General features: G+C 42.3%; 1 protein-coding gene across 3 annotated transcripts in view; it reads left to right on the forward strand.

The window, feature by feature from the left end:
• Positions 1-22,036, forward strand: part of LOC110498362 (zinc finger protein DPF3) — a 40,273-nt gene that overhangs the window by 13,529 nt on the left and 4,708 nt on the right. For 2 of the 3 annotated variants that reach the window (XM_036954885.2, XM_036954884.2), the window contains exons 2-6: positions 804-964; positions 8,252-8,359; positions 15,092-15,216; positions 15,541-15,633; positions 17,318-17,381. In XM_036954885.2, the coding sequence (XP_036810780.1) occupies positions 804-964; positions 8,252-8,359; positions 15,092-15,216; positions 15,541-15,633; positions 17,318-17,381 (551 nt within the window). Of the gene's footprint in view, positions 1-803; positions 965-8,251; positions 8,360-15,091; positions 15,217-15,467; positions 15,634-17,317; positions 17,382-22,036 lie in introns of all 3 variants that reach the window. The other variant, XM_090211349.1, reaches the window with a different exon arrangement.

A 22,036-nucleotide genomic window follows, 5' to 3' on the forward strand; every position in this document is an offset into this window, starting at 1 on the left:
AAAATATATATATATCAGAACTTGATGGGCCAATTTGGGCTACGGGCCACCAGTTGGGGAACCCTGGGCTAGGCTATATGAAAGTCACGCCAGTCTCCGCAAAGAGCAATGTAAGCATCACACAGACAACATTCATCTTAGTCACTTTGTTTGTCCATGGTAGAGCCACTCCAATCAGCCGTTGAAGATCCTGGGAATAGTGTTTGTTTGATTATTTGATTGACCCTGGTGATTAACATGATTTAAAAGCTGACTGTAATCATCATTGCATTTCTGCTGGTCGCTAGGGAACGGCCCATGACCCGCCATCCCTGATTGTATGCCGACAGAGCAGTACAGAGGATGAAGAGGTGAAAATATGCTTCCAGAATGTAGACAATACAGACCCTATAATGTTTTACATGGTGTATAATCTGTCAGATCAGGAAAACCTTTATTCATTTATTTTATTGAAACTTTTATTTAACTAGGCAAGTCAGTTAAGAACAAATTCTTATTTACAATGACGGCCTATACAAACTCATCTTATAGTTTTGTTTGGGGCTGGGTTTAGGTCTACATGGCTTAATGTACAGTATATGACAGTCAAATGGAAACTTCTCTTCCCCTGAAGAACATACATACAGGGATATTTCTAGTGGTCCATGGTGGTCAGTGAGTCATGGCTGAAATGAATTGTCTGGTTAGCCACTAATCTGGTATTTTGGCCTATTTCAGTGTCTATAACAGCCACATAACCAAATGCATGTCTGTGCCAACCACATGTGGTGTTGACCTCTATCTGAATTGTCTCCCTGCTGCAGGTTGGGTGACCAGTTCTACAAAGAGGCCATTGAGCAGTGCCGCAGCTACAATGCCCGCCTGTGTGCCGAGCGCAGCGTGCGCCTGCCCTTCCTGGACTCGCAGACCGGTGTGGCACAGAACAACTGCTACATCTGGATGGAGCGCCACCACCGCAGCCCTGGTGGGTAGAGAAGCACTACTCTGTTGGTTGGGAGTTATGATGGCTGGCTCTGTGGTTTACTAAAGGGCAATTCCACGCGCCAACAGTGTTGCTGAGACTCAGATTTTTCACTTTGAAATGTATGTCAAATAAAAACAATGATTGCGGTTTATGCTGTCATTCTCTTACCAAACTTTGCATCTGCAATGTGTTTTTGTTAAATGTTCAGTTGAAATTGTTCAAAGTAGTCATTTTGCATACTACAGTTGTATGGTTTGTTTAACTTTGCAATCATTGGTTTTTGTTTGACATATATTTTTTAAAGGGAAAAAGTCTCGGCATCACTCTTTTAGCATGGAATTGCCTTAAAACTATCATTTTTTTCGTTCATCAATCTACACACAATAACCCATAATGACAAAGCAAAAACAGGTTTGTAGAAATGTTTTCAAATGTATAAAAATTCAAAACTGAAATATCACTTTTACATAAGTATTCAGACCCTTTACTAGGTTGAAGCACCTTTGGTAGCGATTACAGCCTCAAGTCTTCTTGGGTATGACGCTACAAGCTTGGCACACCTGTATTTAGGGAGTTTCTCCCATTCTTCTCCGCATATTCTCTCAAGCTCTGTCAGATTTGATGGTGAGCGTTGCTGCTCAACTGTTTTCAGGTCTCTCCAGATATGTTGGATTGGGTTCAAATCCGGGCTCTGGCTGGGCCACTCAAGGACATTCAGAGACTTGTCCCGAAGCCAATCCTGCATTGTCTAGGCTGTGTGCTTATGGTCGTTGTCCTGTTGGAAGTTGAACCTCCGCCCCAGTCTGAGGTCCTGAGCACTCTGGAGAAGCTTTTCATCAAGGATCTCTCTGTACTATGCCCAGAAGAGCAGAGGCTGTTATAGCAGCAAAGGGAGGAACCAACTCCATATTAATACCCATGATTTTGGAATGAGATGTTATACGAGAAGTTCTATGTCCATATACTTTTGATCATGTAGTGTATATCAGTTGCATAGCCTCATCTCCTCTAATCTGCATTGGATGCGCTCAAATGTTTGGGAGGCTACTGTGTGCATTTCATCAAAACACTTGCAGTCAAAGATGCTGTTCATCTTTCCATTGATCCTGACTAGTCTCCCAGTCCCTGCCGCTTAAAAACGTGTCCCCCAAGGCATAATGCTGCCACCACCATGCTTCACTGTAGGGATTGTGCCAGGTTTCCTCCAGACGTGACTCTTGGCATTCAGGCCAATGATCATGATCTGAGAGTCCTTTAGGTGCCTTTTGGCAAACTGCAAGATGGCTGTCATGTGCCTTTTACTGAGGAGTGTCTTCCGTCTAGCCTCTCTACCATAAACGCCTGATTGGTGGAGTGCTGCAGAGATGGTTGTCCTTCTGGAAGGTTCTCCCATCTACCCCAGAGGAAGTCTGGGGCTCTGTCAGTGTGACCATCAGGTTATTGGTCACCTCTCTGACCAAGGCCCTTCTCCCCTGATTGCTCAGTTTGGCTGGGCGGCCGGCCAGCTCTTGGAAGGGTATTAGTGGTTCCAAACTTCTTCCATTGAAGAATGATGGAGGCCACTGTGTTCTTGGGGACCTTCAATGCTGCAGATATGTTTTGGTAGCCTTCCCCAGATCTGTGCCTCGACACAATCCTGTCTCGGGAGTTCTAAAGACAATTCCTTAGACCTCATGTCTTGATTTTTGCTCTGACATGCACTGTCAACTGTTAGACCTTATATAGACAGGTGCCTTTCCAAATCATATTCAATCAATTTAATTTACGACAGGTGGACTCCAATCAAGTTGTAGAAACATCTCAAGGACGATCAATTTCGTGTCTCATAGCAAAGGGTCTGAATACCTACAGTACCAGTCAAAATCTCTATAGACAAATACTGGCAATAGAGTGACCTTACTGAAGAGCTCAGTTACTTTCAACGTTGCACCGTCATAGGATGCCACCTTTCCAAGAAGTCAGTTTGTCAAATTTCTGCCCTGCTAGAGCTGCCCCGGTCAACTGTAAGTGCTGTTATTGTAAAGTGGAAAACGTCTAGCAGCAACAACAGCTCAGCTACGAAGTGGTAGGCCTCACAAGCTCACAGAACGGGTCCTCCGACTGTTAAAGCGCGTACAAATCGTCAGTCCTTGTTTGCAACACTCACTACCGAGTTCCAAACTGCTTCTAGAAGCAACGTCAGCAAAATAACAGTTAGTCGGGAGCTTCATGAAATGGGTTTCCATGGCCGAGCAGCCGCACACATGCCTAACACACCATGCGCAATGCTGGAGTGGTGTAAACCTCAGCACCATTGGACTCTGGAGCAGTGGAAACGCGTTCTCTGGAGTGATGAATCACACTTCACCATCTGGCAGTCCGATGGACAAATCTGAGTTTGGTGGTTGCCAGGAGAACCTTACCTGCACCAATGCATAGTGCCAACTGTAAAGTTTGGTGGAGGAGGAATAATGGTCTGGGGCTGTTTTTCATGGTTAGGGCCAGGTCCCTTAGTTCCAGTGAAGGGAAATGTTAACACTACAGCATACAGCATACTTTATGGCAACAGTTTGGGGAAGGCCATTTCCTGTTTCAGCAGGACAATGCCCCATGCACAAAGCGAGGTCCATACTGACATGGTTTGTCGAGATTGGTGTGGAAGAACTTGACTGCCCTGCACAGAGCCATGACCTCAACCCCATCAAACACCTTTGGGATGATTTGGAACAGTGACTGCGAGCCAGGCCTAATCGCCCAACATCAGTGCCCGACCTCACTAATGCGTGTGGCTGAATGGAAGCAAGTCCCCGCAGCAATGTTCCAACATCTAGTGGAAAGCCTTCCCAGAAGAGCAGAGGCTGTTATAGCAGCAAAGGGAGGAACCAACTCCATATTAATACCCATGATTTTGGAATGAGATGTTATACGAGAAGTTCTATGTCCATATACTTTTGATCATGTAGTGTATATCAGTTGCATAGCCTCATCTCCTCTAATCTGCATTGGAGGCGCTCAAATGTTTGGGAGGCTACTGTGTGCATTTCATCAAAACACTTGCAGTCAAACAACAAATAATACTGCACACCTCTGATTCTTTTCCTGTGTTTGGTCTGGACTGCGTTCTCACCTGCAGCAAACCATGGTACGAATGGAATCAGACAGACACCATAGACGATATCCGATATTTTACTTGCCAAAAAAAACAACACCGTTAACCGATATAAAAATAAATTGCGGCCTTTTAAGCATTCTAATACAGTTAAATAGTTAACACACACACATGGACGCAGCGGTCCAAGGCACTGCATCTCAGTGCAAGAAGCGTAACAGTCCCTGGTTCGAATCCAGGCTCTATCACATCCGGCCGTGACTGGGAGTCCCATCTGGCGGAGCACAATTGGCCCAGCGTTGTCTGGACCGTCATTGTAAATAAGAATTTGTTCTTAACTGACTTACCTAGTTAAATAAAGTGAAAATTATGGTCAGTAAAGAAAACTTTAAGCTCCTCTCTGAATTAAAAAAAACGTGTCAGTACTTTGCCCCTTGATAACCAGTGCACTTCTGTGTGTTGTAAAAGCGTTACATGGTCGAGAGTTCAGGGGCCTTGCTTTAACAAAGATAACCATTTTCATTGTAATGTCCAAAATGTCTTTCAAGCTGTCAGGCATTCCCTTGGCAACAAGAGGCTCTCGTGGATGCTGCAGTGACCCAAGTGGCGTCGGGAGCAACTGCTTGCGCGCACGTTACCACTCCACTATGTCTCCCTGTCATGGCTTTTGCACCATCATTACAGATACCAACACATCTTGACCACCAAAGTCCATTTGATATCACAAAGCTGTCCAGTACTTTAAAAATATCCTCTCCTGTTGTCCTGATTTCCAGTGGTTTGCAGAAGAGGATGTCTTCCTTAATTGACCCCCCATAAACGTAACGGACATATACCAGGAGCTGTGCCAGGCCCGCCACTTCTGTTGACTCATCCAGCTGTAATGCATAGAATTCACCCGCATGTATGCAAAGCAGTAATTGTTTCAAAACATCTTCTGCCATGTCACTGATGCGTTGTGAAACAGTGTTGTTTGATGAATGCATTGTCTGTATAGTTTTTTTGGGGCCTTTTACCCCAGCATTGTCCCAGCCATAAGGAAGAATTAAGTCCTCCACAATAGTATGGGACTTGCCTGTCCTAGCCACTCGGTAGCTCACCATATAAGGCACTTCTAGCCCCTTCGTATTAATGGTATCTGTTGCTTTTATACATGTCTTAATACTCGAAAGTCATCTTAATTCTAAAAAAGCTCCTGTGGCTTATTTTTCAAATTGGCATGTTTTGTTTCTAAATGTCTGTGCAAGAGTGAAGGTTTTATCGAGTTGTGAGATAGTTCTTTTGCACATATAACACACTGGCCGAGGAAAGGCACTACTCCCAATATAAGTGAACCCCTTCGATGGTCCAACGTCCCTGTCTGTTGTTCAGTGCTTTCCCAGGTAAGGGGGCAGTAGCTCTTCGGCTGCATCCGATTCACAACTGTCAGTGTCCATGCTAGCTGGGTTAACAACAACATGTAGAATTACTGATGCTGGCATTGGATGTGCTCGTGGAAGCAGAACAACTTGTGTCGTCGACAGGTGTGGTACTGCTGGTAGTAGCAGTACTACTAGTAGAGCTGGTATGTGTGTCTATTGACCCAGGCCTTTACTCTTTTTTTAACCATTTATCAATTTTCAAGCAAACGGTATGAGCAACAGCTATGTTTGGTTACATACGGACCTTTAGTGGAATTCCCGCAAGAGAGTAACGGTTAATGTGAGTGAATGTTCATTATTTGACTAGGCTAACTTTATTTGACATTGTGTTGTTATTTCGCTGAACATTAAATGGTTTAATTTTATTTTTGGCAGTGAAACGAGGCTACTCAGGCGAGAGAGAAACTCACCCAAATGTATAGCCCTATTGGAAAATATAAATGGACTGTTTGAAAATGTGAAGATTATTATTATTTTTTTAATGTGAATCACATTTTTATTTGGCGTACCCCTGACGGCATTGCGCGTACCCCAGTTTGGGAATACCTCATCTAAGTGATTGATAGTTCAGCAGTCATAAAAGTATGCCTTATTCACAATTGGAATATTTTATTAAAGGAAGGTAATGTGAAGCAGTAATGGGGACTTTGTTTTATTCTGTGTTACAGCATTCATCCCACATAATGCACAAAGCATTTCATGTTTAAAAATATTACATTGAAACCGAAATCTGTGATTTCTTTTTTTTATAATCGAACCGAAACGACCCCAAAAAGCATAAATTGGCTAGCTTCGAGTCTCAGACATGGTTTTGGAAAATGTAAAGTATTTTTCTGTTTTAATATGGTATTTGAATATGAATGTGTTGTTTTATTTGTTCTACCAGTTATCAAGATATTTTTCACGTTTTAAAAAATAAAGCCCAGTGGTTATTTTATGACTAGCTTTTTTTGGGTGTATATTGTTTTGCTGTGGTATCGTTTCGGTATCGGGTATTGTTTTGGTATTGAGTATCAACTCATGATATTAAACCTGGAATCATATCGAAGTAAAAAAATGTGGTATCGTGACAACCCTAGTTAGAAGAGAGAGAGCCAGGGGTATTCACTAACTACCATATGCTAGCTACTCTGAGGGCTCATTCACACCGAAGCCCATCACCAATGTGTCTGCACATGTTGACTTTCAACTCTCCACAACTAGACAGCCTCTCCCCCTTGGAGCTGCAGGCTAAAAATAGAGCAGGCAGCCTGCAGCAAGGAGCTGATTCTGCATGCAGCCCGAGTCTCCCTCTACCACCGCCAGTCAGACAGCCAGCAACTTACTCTGGCTTGCTGCAATGCTAGCTACCTCTGCCCAGCTACAGGAGAAGGCCCTCTCTCAGTGGAGAGTCTGTAGACACCAGGCAGAACCAGCTAGTGCTCCTCTACTGGGCACGATCACATTCACTGGTATGTTGCACAGTGTTAGTGACAGGCAGAGCAGAGTGAGCATCAGTGAAAACAATACAATAGGAAGTGTGAGTGAAACAATGGCTGGGTTTCATTCCCTCTCTCTCGCTCTCTCCCAAACCATACATAACACATCACTCTTCCAACAAGTCCCTTGCAAATAACTTGGAAGACAGTTTGAGCAAATCCACGAGAAGAACAATACAAAATTAAGTATTATTATTCATCACAACAGGATTATGATAGCTATTCCAGAACTCTTTTTGAGAACCATCATTTTTTTGAAAATGCAAAAGAGAATTGAGCCGCTCTAACTTTGGCGTGAATAGGCTATTCAGTAGTCTACACTATACAGTACCAGCCAAAAGTTTGGACACACCTACTCATTCAAGGGTTTTTCTTTTTAAAATGTTCTACATTGTAGAATAAGAGTGAAGACATCAAAACAAAGACCAAGCACATATGAAATCATGTAGTAACCAAAAAAGTAGTAACCAAAGTGTAGCCACACTTTGCCTTGATGACAGCTTTGCACACTCTTGGCATTCTCTCAACCAGCTTCATGAGGAATGCTTTTCCAACGGTCTTGAAGGAGTTCCAACATATGCTGAGCACTTGTTGGCTGCTTTTCCTTCACTCTGCAGTCCAACTCATTGAGGTTGGGTGTTTGAGGAGGCCAGGTCATCTGATGCAGCACTCCATCACTCTCATTCTCGGTCAAATAGCACTTACACAGCCTGGAGGTGTGTTTTGGGTCATCAAATGATAGTCCCAATAAGTGCAAACCAGATGGGATATCTCTGCAGAATGCTGTGGTAACCGTACTGGTTAAGTGTGCCTTGAATTCTAAATAAAATCACTGACCGTGTCACCAGCAAAGCACCACCACACCACCTCCTCCATGCTTTACGGTGGGAACCACACACGCGGAGATCATCCGTTCACCAATGGTGAAAATTATGGTTAGTAAAATGAGGTATTTCCGATGTAAATTTTATTATACATTTGCAAAAATGTCTAAAACCTGTTTTCCCTTATGTCATTATGTATGTATGTAGATTGATGTGGAAATTATTTTCTTTAATCCATTTTAGAATAAGGCTGTAATGTAACAAAATGTCAAATGGAAGGGGTCTGAATACTTTACGAGTACACTGTATACACCTGTGTAAGGATATTTTTAGGGTCAGTAAGCAACACATTATGTATCTGGGTGGGGGGCATTGAGACGTGAGAGGTGTTTTCTTTAGTTCCTGTCTCTGTCTGTCTTTAGCACTTTGAGGTTGTAATGAAAAGTTCTTAATAGTTGAATGTATTATTATTATAGGGGTGGCTGCAGGTCAGATGTATACATACCCTGCCCGCTGCTGGAGGAAGAAGAGACGGCTGCACGCCTCCATGGACCCTCGTCTACGCCTCTGTGGCCTACAGCTAGGTAATAGAAATACCAGTTTACTCCCACCCCACCCCCCAAAAGTCCAGTGTCTCTCTCTGCCACGTCTCATCACCCACTCTTTTGTCTTATTACTTATGATCTGGGATCATCTAACTGAAAGCACATAATTTAATTTCAGTGTGGAAATCAAACAGACTGCTAGTCACTTTTTATCAAATGAAAAGTGCTCTGTTCAGTAACCGAGTAAACTTTTTTTGTGAGAACAAGAACATGTAACAAATGGTTGCCTGCTGGGAGGAGATGGACAGGAATCACAACAAGACATTTAATAAATGTTATGAAATGGAGTTTGTCACTGCTCCTCACTTACAATCCTGACCATTTACTCACTCACTCTATCACCCGCTTCCATTTATTTTTAGTAGGGATGCACAATATATCAGTGAACATATCGGAATCGGACGATATTAGCTAAAATTGCAAACATTGGTGTTGGCCGATGTCTAGTTTAACACCAATATTAAAATCTGATGTCAAAGCTACCGTGCATACCTATATTTTTATTGATTTTTTTTAATTTCACCTTTATTTAACCAGGTAGGCTAGTTGAGAACAAGTTCTCATTTGCAACTGCGACCTGGCCGATAAAACTATAAATATATAGATAAAGCATAGCAGTGTGAACAGACAACACAGAGTTACACATGGAGTAAACAATTAACAAGTCAATAACACAGTAGAAAAAAAGAGTCTATATACATTATGTGCAAAAGGCATAACAGGACGTAATGACTCCATTTTGCGCTACACGTGTAACACAGCATTCCTAACCTAGCCCACAATGTGCTGTGTGGATCGAGCAGTCAGCAAGTCGAGCAGTCATTTGAAAGAGTAAGTAAATTTCAGCGAGACAACTCAAAGGCCAAATCCATTAAAGCCAAGATAATGGAATTCATTGCCCTTGACAAGCAACCGTTCTCAGTCGTGGGTGATGTTGGCTTTCGCCGACTGGTCAAGCACCGGTACACACTACCAAGTGTGCTATTTTTCAGATGTTGCCCTACCGGAGTTACACAGTAATAGTGTCACTGCTATTAGCTTCACAACATACATACTATGGAACACTGTTTGGGTCTTTGCGTGTCAAAAAAGATACAGTAGCACTGTCAAAGCTGTACAAAAATGTCTGCAAACAAGTGAACACCGGCCACGAACGATGTGTTTACAATAACGCGTTGGTAATAAAGCATAATTTGTTTGACCTCAACTTCTGGGTTCATGAGCTTTAGCTTGGTACCTAGCTAGCAACAATACAACCAGCCTGAAAACAATGACCAGTAGAAACTGCAGTCATTTTCATTATTCTTATCAATGATTTAGGAATCCTTGTAAGTATTAGCAAGGTTGCCACTTGTTGTTTGCCTATTGAAAATTACCTCCAGTTCATGAAAATAAATAGGTAGCCAGCTAAACAACCCTGTTTTCCAAAGCTAACGTTATAAGCAGCCAGCTAGCTTCATCTGGCTAGTGAGGCTCGACCGGACCAGGTTATGTGTAATGAAGCTCAGTTCTTATTTGATTAATGCTGGTCGTACCCATCTATGTGAAGGTAGCCACAATTAGGATTAGCCACAATAGTGGACTTTGCGGTCGTCTGCTTCACAGTTGGGATGGTGTTCTTCGGCTTGCAAGCCTCCCCCTTTTTCCTCCAAACATAACAATGGTCATTATGGCCAAACAGTTGTATTTTTGTTTCATCAGACCAGAGGACATTTCTCCAAAAGTACGATCTTTGTCCCCATGTGCAGTTGCAAACCGTAGTCTGGCTTTTTGATGGCGGTTTTGGAGCAGTGGCTTCTTCCTTGCTGAGCGGCCTTTCAGGTTATGTCGATATAGGACTTGTTTAACTGTGGATATAGATACTTTTGTGAAGACGCTGGAGGAAACAGGTACAAGGTCCTTTGCTGTTGTTCTGGGATTGATTTTCACTTTTCGCACCAAAATACATTCATCTCTAGGAGACAGAACGCTTCTCCTTCCTGAGCGGAATGACGGCTGCGTGGTCCCATGGTGTTTATACTTGCATACTATTGTTTGTACAGATGAACATGGTACCTTCAGGCGTTTGGTAATTGCTCCCAAGGATGAGCCAGACTTGTGGAGGTCTACAATGTATTTTCTGAGGTCTTGGCTGATTTTTTTTAGATTTTCCCATGATGTCAAGCAAAGAGGCACTGAGTTTGAAGGTAGGCCTTGAAATACATCCATAGGTACACCTCCAATTGACTGAAATGATGTCAATTAGCCTATCAGAAGCTTACAAAGCCATGACATCATTTTCTAGAATTTCCCAAGCTCTTTAAACATAGTGTATGTAAACTTCTGACCCACTGGAATTGTGATACAGTGAATTATAAGTGAAATAATCTGTCTGTAAACAATTGTTGTAAAAATGACTTGTGTCATGCACAAAGTGTCCTAACCGACTTGCCAAAACTGTAGTTTGTTAACAAGAAATGTGTGGAGTGGTTGAAAAACGAGTTTTAATTACTAAGAAAAATGGAACAATTAAATGTTAGTTGTTTAATAAAGGAAAAATATCTGATGTTTCGATTTATCGCTCAGCACTACTTAGAGCAAACAAAATAATTGTACAATGACAGTCTAAACTGTTTTAAATGTAATTTGATACATATCAGGGTTAATTTGCTAATCTGTGGCCATAATATTGGGTCAAATAACTTTCCATAGACATTATTCATTATAGCTAAATATTGTAATTTATTAAATGTTTAGTTCCAAAACTACATAAACACTTTGAAGCTCATTTCTGAAGCTTCTATATTGCAATCGTCTACACACCATAGAAATACAATGGATTTTACACAGTATACGATTCCCAAGGAGTATTCACTTCCCAGGGTGCGATTATCTGCCCAGGGCTGCTGGCTGGCTACTGCTAGCAAGCCCAGACATATGTAAAGTAGTCTCAAATATTTTACTGTCACGTTATGAGTGCATTTCACATTACTTTTGGGTTGTAATCATATTATAACTCTCCCATGAATGAGATGCTGAATACATGTTTGTCATTTTGACTCAAAAATAATTATAATTTAGTTGCTAGTAGAATAACGACAATGTTACAATGCAAATGGCATGGTTAAAATAGTTTTATGTTGTTTTTGAACTAAACCTCCCTTGCACTGCACTGCACTGCACTGCTTTGTAACTCCTTTTGCTCAAAGATATTTATAACTAACCCAAGGTAGTTAATCTGTATCGTTTACAGTTGGAGCAAATGAAGCATAGTGGGCAGAATAAGCAAGGAGGTGGGCAAAGCCAAGCACGAGCTAGTGAGATCCTATGTATTTGCATATTTCCGTTAGGAAACACCGCCTCTGTGAAGTGCACTTGTGGACAAACTCAATTCAACCTTGCACTCCTTCTACACAACAAAATGTTTTAAAACTTTTGCAAAGCATAAAGTCTCTAAAGTTTTAGTGTTTCTAACATATTCTAGTTTTGGGAACAGAAGCATTTATTAAGATCAGATGTTTCATGAATGAGAAAATTTGCGGAATGTCGGCCCAGGTTAACCTAGTTCCACCCTCTCCTACTACACCCGCAACTGGACCTCATCAGAAAACATTCTAAACCAATGTTTCAGCTTGATAGCCCTTGTGACGTGTCTGGGTTCAAATCAAATCAAATTGTATTTGTCACATGCGCCGAATACAACAGGTGTAGTAGACCTTACAGTGAAATGTTTACTTACAATCCCTTAACCAACAATGCAGTTTTAAGAAAATACCTTTAAAAAAGTAAGAGAAGAATAACAAATGATTAAAGAGCAGCATTAAATAACAATAGCAGGAGGTACCGGTACAGAGTCAATGTGTGGGGGCACCGGTGTCGAGGTAATATGTATATGTAGGTAGAGTTATTAAAGTGACTATGCATAGATAATAACAGAGAGTAGCATCAGCGTTCCAGAGTGGGGGGGAGTCAATGCAAATAGTCTGGGTGATTAGCTGTTCAGGAGTCTTATGCCTTGAGGGTAGAAGCTATTTAAGAGCCTCTTGGAACTAGACTTGGCGCTCCGGTACCGCTTTCGGTAGCAGATAGAACAGTTTATGGCTAGCGTGGCTGGAGTCTTTGACAATTTTTAGGGCCTTCCTCTGACACCGCCTGGTATAGAGGTCCAGGATGGCAGGAAGTTTGGCCCCGGTGATGTACTGGGCCGTACGCACTACCCTCTGTAGTGCCTTGCGGTCGGAGGCCGAGCAGTTGCCATATCAGGCAGTGATGCAACCCGTCAGGATTAGATTAGATTCAACGTTATTGTCATTGAACAAGTACAGTACAACGAAATACAGTTAGCATCAGACCAGAAGTGCAAATAAGTAAAACAATTAAGTACAATGTATGTTATTAAGTGGGATGTATAAATATGCAATGAAGGCAAATTGAAAGTGCAAGGAGGCATGCAACTGAAATGCAGGGATAGCAACAATGAGGTTACCGAGGTAGACATGTACATGTACAACTGAATAATAAGGATGCTCTCGATGGTGCAGCTGTAAAACCTTTTGAGGATCTGAGAACCCATACCAAGTCTCCTAAAGGGGAAAAGGTTTTGTCGTGCCCTCTTCACGACTGCCTTGGTGTGCTTGGACCATGTTAGTTTTTTGGTGATGTGGACGCCAAGGAACTTGAAGCTCTCAACCTGCTCCACTACTGCCCCATCGATGAGAATGGGGGTGTGGTCGGTCCTCCTTTTCCTGTAGTCCACAGTAATCTCCTTTGTCTTGATCACATTGAGGGAGAGGTTGTTGTCCTTGCACCACACGGTCAGGTCTCTGACCTCCTCCCTATAGGCTGTCTCATCTTGTCGGTGATCAGGCACTGTTATCAGGCACTGTTGTGTCATCAGCAAACTTAATGATGGTGTTGGAGTCGTGCCTGGCCGTGCAGTCATGAATGAACAGGGAGTACAGGAGGGGACTGAGCACGCACCCCTGAGGGGCCCTCGCGTTGATCAGCGTGGCGGATGTTGTTACCTACCCTTACCACCTGGGGACGACCTGTCAGGAAGTCCACGATCCAATTGCAGAGGGAGGTGTTTAGTCCCAGGGTCCTTAGCTTAGTGATGTGCTTTGGGGGCACTATGGTGTTGAATGCTGAGCTGTAGTCAATGAATAGCATTCTCACATAGGTGTTCCTTTTGTCCTGGTGTGAAAGGCACAGTGTGCTGTGCAATAGAGATTGCATCATCTGTGGATCTGTTTGTGTGGTATGCAAACTGGAGTGTGTCTATGGTTTCTGGGATAACAGTGTTGATTTGAGCCATGACCAGCCTTTCAAAGCATTTCATGGCTACAGACGTGAGTGCTATGCGTCGGTAGTCATTTAGGCAGGTTACCTTAGTGTTCTTGGGCGCAGGGACTATGGTGGTCTGCTTGAAACATGCTGGTATTACAGACTCAGACAGGGAGAGGTTAAATATGTCAGTGAAGACATTCGCCAGTTGGTCAGCCCCTTCTGCTCCCCCTTATAATTTGGGATCAAATATGCTCTGAAAGCAAACATGTTGACATGAGTACCCTGATATCGGGGAATTTGTGCCATTCTGATTTTTTTTTTTGTGGGATGGACCTCATCTGCTCTGTAATCAAAATAATCCCATAGTTCACTCCTGCAGACAGTTTTGTCAACAAGCTGTTTGTCAACAAGTTGTGAGCGTGGAGGTAGTATGTTTTTGCAAGAAGAAGCCATGCTGTCTCTCTCCTCTGGCTTGCTTCTCAAAGTGGCTCAAGCTGTGTCGACTGCATACACAAGCGCAAGTATCCTGGCTAGCTACTGCCCCCTTGAGAAGAATCAGACAAATTACTAGACACTCGATCCTCTTATCCTCCGTATATGATGTGAGACACATTTGACAGAAGTACAGAAGTAACAAAAATTATAGTACCGAACCATTTTTCATGTTCTAGTATCAAAGTATTTCCGTGCAACATTATCTCCACCTCTATCTACTCAGATCCTCACCTCTTATCAACTGCTGCATGTTAGCATTCAGCTTAGGGATTGAGACTGCTAGGTGATTTTACTTGGGGAGATGAGTGTCTGTGAAGGTATGATAGCTTGAGGCTTTGAAGCCTGTCCTTTTTTCTAAAAGCATAAGGCTGAATGAAATGCCCATCAGTGAAGAGAAAGTCTTGAATATGATGTCCATGATAGACCAATGTTAGTCTTTTATCTCATCCACACTCTTTGTTTTGACCTCTATCACAACAGAAAAGCTTTGGAATATTTCACATTAAAGGGACAGTTCACCCAAATCACAAATGTACCTACGTTTATGGACATTTCCTAGTTTGACTAGGAGAATCAGCGACCCAGGGTTAAGGTTTGTTTAGTTATAGCTTTGCATTATTTATTTTTAAACAATGGCAGGTCGTCCCTGGTAGCGTGCTTTAAATAGCAATCCCAGATTAGACTATCTTTGTAACAAGGCATTACACATTGCTGAATAGAAACATAAGTTATACAGAAAGTATCACACCTCCCTAATGAAGGGATTTGGCATTTATAGTGATGCTTTGTTAAAGCAAGCCATTTGTATCTTCCTGGCAAAGACTGACTAGATGGGGTGATGCCTGTCAGTGTCTTTAGAGTTACTGGTATACATGTCTACTTTAACTGATGTGAGGGGCGGCTCCCGGGTTTGTTTGATTTATTTGTGTGTGTTTGTTGCTCTGTATCCAGATGGAGGACTCCCAGGCAAGGATACGCTTCCCACACAGGACACCACACTGGAGGCTCTTCTTAGAGGGGAGGGCCTAGACCAGAGGACCAACTCTAAGGATGAGGAGAGTCTCCTAGAAATCCAGGTGGGTCCTAATTAAGTTTTATCCCAATGGCTTAAAGGGAAAGGGATTACTCTGATCTAGGATCAGCTTATCTAACCTCTGCCATGACTATAACCAGTCTGAGCCTAATACCAAAACTGCCTGGAAAGGTATAAAAGGGCACACTGTCATAATGCACTTTAAATATGCAAATAGCTAGTATCAGAGGTTTATGGCCTTATAATTTATTACAACCATCTTTTTTGAACGTGTTTTATTTTGTTGTTCCTCAGACTGAGAGTCAGGCAGTGTCTTTGACCTCCAGACAAGAGATTGGTCCCTCTATTCCCTTTTTTCCCACCACAGAGGGTGTTGGAGGCTGACGCAGCTGAAGGTGCATACAATGACGATGACTATGAAGTGGACCCCCCCAAAAAAAGACACCGAGGAAAAGGCAGAGTAAGTGATCCACAGAAGACATACTGTACTGTAGTAAACTGCTGCTAATGTACATGACTGCTCTAGTTCATAACTCATTCAGTAGAAATCAAATTTGCTACATTAGCTAGCTAAGATCATGCATATAACCATCTAACTAACGGTGGTTTTGCCCCAAATGTGCGTGTGCATGCCATCAAATCAAAGGCACTCTTTCGATATAACGTTTTTGAGTAATAACATGTTCAGCTACTTAAGACATTGGCTTGAAACTAAGTTTTGTGCCTTTTAGAAGTAGAGAAAAATATGAACTAAGGATGAATTTTCACTCATTGTCTTCTCAAACCCCGGTCTGGTCTGCCAAGTCTGCTTCGCAAGCGTTCTCGGAAGTCTCGTGATGTTGGGCCTCTGGGTTTAGAAACTCCGTGGTACTATATTTGCATCATTATATGTGCTGCAAGCACTTCCTGTTGTCTGAATAACACTAGGTGCTAGAGACTGATCTGAATCAATTCATTATAAACTACAGTACCAATATTAATAAATATTAAGTGCTCTTATATACTTATACTGACAGAATTACATTATACACTGAGTATCCTAAACATTAGGAATACCCCTTTTGCCCTCAGAACAGTCTCAATTTGTTGGGGCATGGACTACAAGGTGTCAAGTGTTCTACAGGGATGATGTCACATGTTGACTCCGATGCTTGCCAAAGTTATGTCAAGTTGGCTGGATGTCCTTTGGGTGGTGGACCATTCTTGATACACACGGGAAACTGTTGAGCATGAAAAACCCAGCAGCATTGCAGTTCTTGACACATACCGGTGCGCCTGGCACCTACTACCATACCCCGTTCATATGCATTTAAATCTTTTGTCTTGCCCATTCACCCTCTGAATGACACACATACACAATCCATGTCTCATTTGTCTCAAGGCTTAAATCCTTCCTTAGCCGGTCTCCTCCCCTTCATCTACACTGATTTTGAAGTGGATTTAACAAGTGACATCAATAAGGGATCATAGCTTTCACCTGGATGTACCTGGTCAGTCTGTCATGGAAAGCGAGGGTGTTCTTAATGATTTGTATACTCATTGTAGATTAGTATGTTTTTCAACACAACCCAGTCATAAGCTTCAGAAATGACTTGTCCTGAGAAACATTTCCTCCATACAGACGTTACTATGACATTGATGACAAAGGAAACAGACGACCTATAGCTAGCTACTAACTACCATCCCACCTAAGATATTTTCCTGCCAGCCAGTTGAATGCACCTTTAGAAATTAGCTTATCTTTTGTTGGCTGCTTTCTTTGCCAGTGAATTACATTTTTTATCGGATTTATTTGTAAAAATGTAAATTCTTATACAAAACACCTTCCCTTTCTACTCTGTATCTTTCCAACAAAATGCTATTTTAATGAATCACCGTTTCATCTAATGCATTAGAAATATATTCTACCACATAGTTGTTGGCTGGCAGGAAAGATTTTTGCTACACTAATGCACTCTATTGAGTGTGCTATATTTACCTTTAATAAGCTGGTCTTTTTCAGTTGGACTTTTAGTTTCGTATGATATGGGCTTGTACTGTAGGTTTCTGTTTCATTGCAACTTACTTTGGATCACTGGGGCCTCTGTAGGACTAGCGTTGTCGTGTGATTGGTCACCATGGTGATGGTTGTTTTGTCTCCACAGGGTCGGGGTTCAGGCCGCAGGAGGACAGAGATGGAAGACCAGGACAAGCCATACGGCTGTGACAGTAAGTAGAAAAGTCAAGAAATGATCGACCTTCCTCACATATCGGATCAATTATTATATCATCCAGTTATGAGACATTTGATCTCCACTTCAAGTGGTTTGTTTTTCTTAAGGACAATCTCCTAAAGAGAGATTATGTACTACCATGCCTCAATAAGCTAGTTATTCAAAAGTTGTATTGATTTCTCTGGTCTGTTCTGGAAGTCGTTCTACAAAGGGATTAGGTGCTGTCAATTGAATTCCCATGTTCAATAACATTGGGAAATGGCAGCACTCCAAAATTTAATTAAAAAAAAAAAAAAACCTCAAACACCTCCTTTCAACGCTTTTCGGCAGTTATGCCTACATCACAGCATCAAGAGATGTGCATCGTTGCGAGGGTGGTGAGTAGTGGTATTAAAAACATTAGTCAACAAACACAAGGATGCTGGTGCATTTTGACTCCAATGCTTCCCAGAGTTGTCAACGTTGGCTGGATGTCCTTTGGGGGGGTGGACCATTCTTGATACACACGGGAAACTGTTGAGCGTGAAAACACAGCAACATTGCAGTTCTTGATACAAAACAGTGCACCTGGCACCTACTACCGTACCCCATTCAAAGGCACTTAAATATTTTTGTCTCTCCCATTCAACCTCTGAATGGCACACAAATACAATCTATGTCTCAAGGCTTAAAAATCCTTATTGAACCTGTCTCCTCCCCTTCATTGACACAGATTTAACAGGTGACGTCAATAAGGGATCCTAGCTTTCACCTGGATTCACCTGGTCAGTCTGTCACGGAAAGAGCTGGTGTCCTTAATGTTTTGTACACCCAATGTATATACATATACAGTATTTAGTCAGCCACCAATTGTGCAGGATCTCCCACTTAAAAAGATGAGAGAGGCCTGTAATTTTCATCTTAGGTACACTTAAATTATGACAGACAAAATTAGAAGAAAAAAAATCCAGAAAATCACATTGTTTATTTTATTTGCAATTTATGGTGGAAAATAAGTATTTGGTCAATAACAGAAGTTTATCTCCATACTTTGTTATATACCCTTTGTTGGCAATGACAAGAGGTCAAACGTTTTCTTTAAGTCTCCAAGGTTTTCACACACTGTTGCTGGTATTTTGGCCCAGTCCTCCATGCAGATCTCCTCTAGAGCAGTGATGTTTTGGGGCTGTTGCTGGGCAACACGGACTTTCAACTCCCTCCAAAGATTTTCTATGGGGTTGACCACTCCAGGACCTTGAAATGCTTCTTACGAAGCCACTCCTTCGTTGCCCGGGCGGTGTGTTTGGGATCATTGTCATGCTGAAAGACCCAGCCACGTTTCATCTTCAATGCCCTTGCTGATGGAAGGAGGTTTTCACTCAAAATCTCACGATACGTCCTCCCGGGTGGCGCAGTGGTTAAGGGCGCTGTACTGCAGCGCCAGCTGTGCCATCAGAGTCTGGGTTCGCGCCCAGGCTCTGTCGTAACCAGCCGCGACCGGGAGGTCCGTGGGGCGACGCACAATTGGCCTAGCGTCGCCCGGGTTAGGGAGGGCTTGGTCGGTAGGGGTGTCCTTGTCTCATCGCGCACCAGCGACTCCTGTGGCGGGCTGGGCGCAGTGTGCGCTAACCAAGGTGGCCAGGTGCACGGTGTTTCCTCCGGCGCATTGGTGCGGATGGCTTCCGGGTTGGATGTGCGCTGTGTTAAGAAGCAGTGCGGCTTGGTTGGGTTGTGTATCGGAGGACGCACGACTTTCAACCTTCGTCTCTCCCGAGCCCGTACGGGAGTTGTAGCGATGAGACAAGATAGTAGCTACTACAACAATTGGATACCACGAAATTGGGGAGAAAAAGGGGTAAAAAAAACAACAACATAATAATAAATAAAAAAATCTCACGATACATGGCCCCATTCATTCTTTCCTTTACACGGATCAGTCGTCCTGGTCCCTTTGCAGAAAAACAGCCCCAGAGCATGATGTTTCCACCCTCATGCTTCACAGTAGGTATGGTGTTCTTTGGATGCAAATCAGCATTCTATGTCCTCCAAACACGACGAGTTGAGTTTTTACCAAAAGGTTCTATTTTGGTTTCATCTGACCATATGACATTCTCCCAATCTTCTTCTGGATCATTTGAATCACATGAATCACATGAATGAGAAGCACACAGAGGAGACCAGTGTTGTCAATGTACCGTCTCAAGTTGTCCAGTAGGCACACAATTTGCATGTGGAAAACCTAAGCAGGGGTATTGTATTTCCTTTAGTTGTGGTGACATACCATACCACATACCATTTTCTTTCCTTTTTTTCTGCTTTGCTTTGTGTTTTCTCTGTTTCAGACAGATGCAAACAAAAGCAGTCAAAAACTGCCGCCTCCAGTCAAAAAAGTCAAAAACTGCCGCCTCCAGTATCTGGACTTGTTGCCTTTTTACTTGTATCTAGGACATTTTGAAGTGGTTTGATGTAGTTAAAGACCATAGTTGATTAGTATTCCTAGTGATCTTATTGGTGTAACTTGTGTACTGTACATCCGTTCTCTTAACAATGAGTCCATGTTGTATGTGTGACTCTTGCCACACATTTCTCCCTCACTGTCCTTATGTTCCCGCATCAGGGTTATGCTTTGTCCTGAGAGTGTTCCGTATTACTGAGTAGTGAACCATTTCCCTGTATTTTCATTCCTTTCTCCAACAGATAAGCTAAGCTCCAACATTTGGATCCTATCAGTCTATTTACAGAACTCAACTTGATGAATTTCTCATGGCATGTTTTCTTAGTCTACAGATATGACCTTATTTGGCAACCTTATTGGGCACACTTGAAGATGAAATAAAGCCATGTTGCAACAATAATGACATGAATGCTTAAAGGTTGAAAACTACCTGACACTGTGTCAGTGGGTATTTGACCTACTGTTGAAATGGATCCTAATGTTTTCAGTGCATTGACAAAAACATTGTGACTTAAGGGTCTTTTAGAATTTTCACAAAATCCCCAATGTGTCTAGAACTGAAGATGGGTGACACATACAGTTGAAGTCGGAAGTTTACATACACTTAGGTTGGAGTCATTTAAAAGTCGTTTTTCAACCACTCCGCAAATTTCTTGTTAACACACTATAGTTTGGCAAGTCGGTTAGGACATCTACTTTGGGCATGACACAATTAATTTTTACAGACAGATTTTTACAGACAGATTATTTCACTTATAATTCACTGTGTCACAATTCCAATGGGTCAGAAGTTTACATACACTAAGTTGTCTGTGCCTTTAAATAGCTTGGAAAATTAGAGAAAATGATGTCATAACTTGAGAAACTTCTGATAGGCTAATTGACATCAATTGGAGGTGTACCTGTGGATATATTTCAAGGCCTACATTCAAACTCAGTGCCTCTTTGCTTGACATCATGGGAAAATCAAAAGAAATTAGCCAAGAAAAAAATTGTAGACCTCCACAAGACTGGTTCATCCTTCACACCTGAAGGTACCACATTCATCTGTACAAACAATAGTATGCAAGTATAAACACCATGGGACCACGCAGCCGTCATACCGCTCAGGAAGGAGACGCGTTCTGTCTCCTAGAGATGAACGTACTTTGGTACAAAAAGGGCAAATCAATCCCAGAAAAACAGCAAAGGACCTTTTGAAGATGCTGGAGGAAACAGGTACAAAAGTATCCAAATCCACAGCCCTATATTGACATAACCTGAAAGGCCGCTCAGGAAGGAAGAAGCCACTGCTCCAAAACCGCCATAAAAAAGCCAGACTGCGGTTTGCAACTGCACATAGGGACAAAGATCGTACTTTTGGAGAAATGTCCTCTGGTCTGATGAAACAAAAATACAACTGTTTGGCCATAATGACCATCGTTATGTTTGGAGGAAAAAGGGGGAGGCTTGCAAGTCGAAGAACACCATCCCAACCGTGAAGCACGGGGATGGCAGCATCATGTTGTGGGGGGTGCTTTGCTGCAGGAGGGACTGGTGCACTTCACAAAATAGATGGCATCATGAGGAAGGAAAATTATGTGGATATATTGAAGAAACATCTCAAGACATCACTCAGGAAGTTAACGCTTGGTCGCAAATGGGTCTTCCAAATGGACAATGACCCCAAGCATACTTCCAAAGTTGTGGCAAAATGGCTTAAGGACAACAAAGTCAAGGTATTGGAGTGGCCATCACAAAGCCCTGACCTCAATCCTATAGAAAATGTGTGAGCAGAACTGAAACGGCGTGTGCGACCAAGGAGGCCTACAAAACCTGACTCCGTTACACCAGCTCTGTCAGGAGGAATGGGCCAAAATTCACAAAACTTATTGTGGGAAGTTTGTGGAAGGCTACCTGAAACATTTGACCCAAGTTAAACAGTTTACAGGCAATGCTACTAAATACTAATTGAGTGTATGTAAACTTCTGACCCACTGGGAATGTGATGAAAGAAATACAAGCTGAAATAAATAATTCTCTCTGCTATTATTCTGACATTTCACATACTTAAAATAAAGTTGTGATCCTAACTGACCTAAGACAGGGAATTTTTACTCTGATTAAATGTCAGGAATTGTGAAGACTGAGTTTAGATGTTTTTGGCTAAGGTGTATGTAAACTTCCGACTTCAACTGTAAATGCAATTTGTCTCAGACACATTCTCAGGAAAGAAG

Source organism: Oncorhynchus mykiss, chromosome 19, assembly GCF_057628025.1.
Source record: "Oncorhynchus mykiss isolate SJ-2025 chromosome 19, ASM5762802v1, whole genome shotgun sequence".
Classification (NCBI taxonomy): Eukaryota; Metazoa; Chordata; class Actinopteri; order Salmoniformes; family Salmonidae; genus Oncorhynchus; species Oncorhynchus mykiss.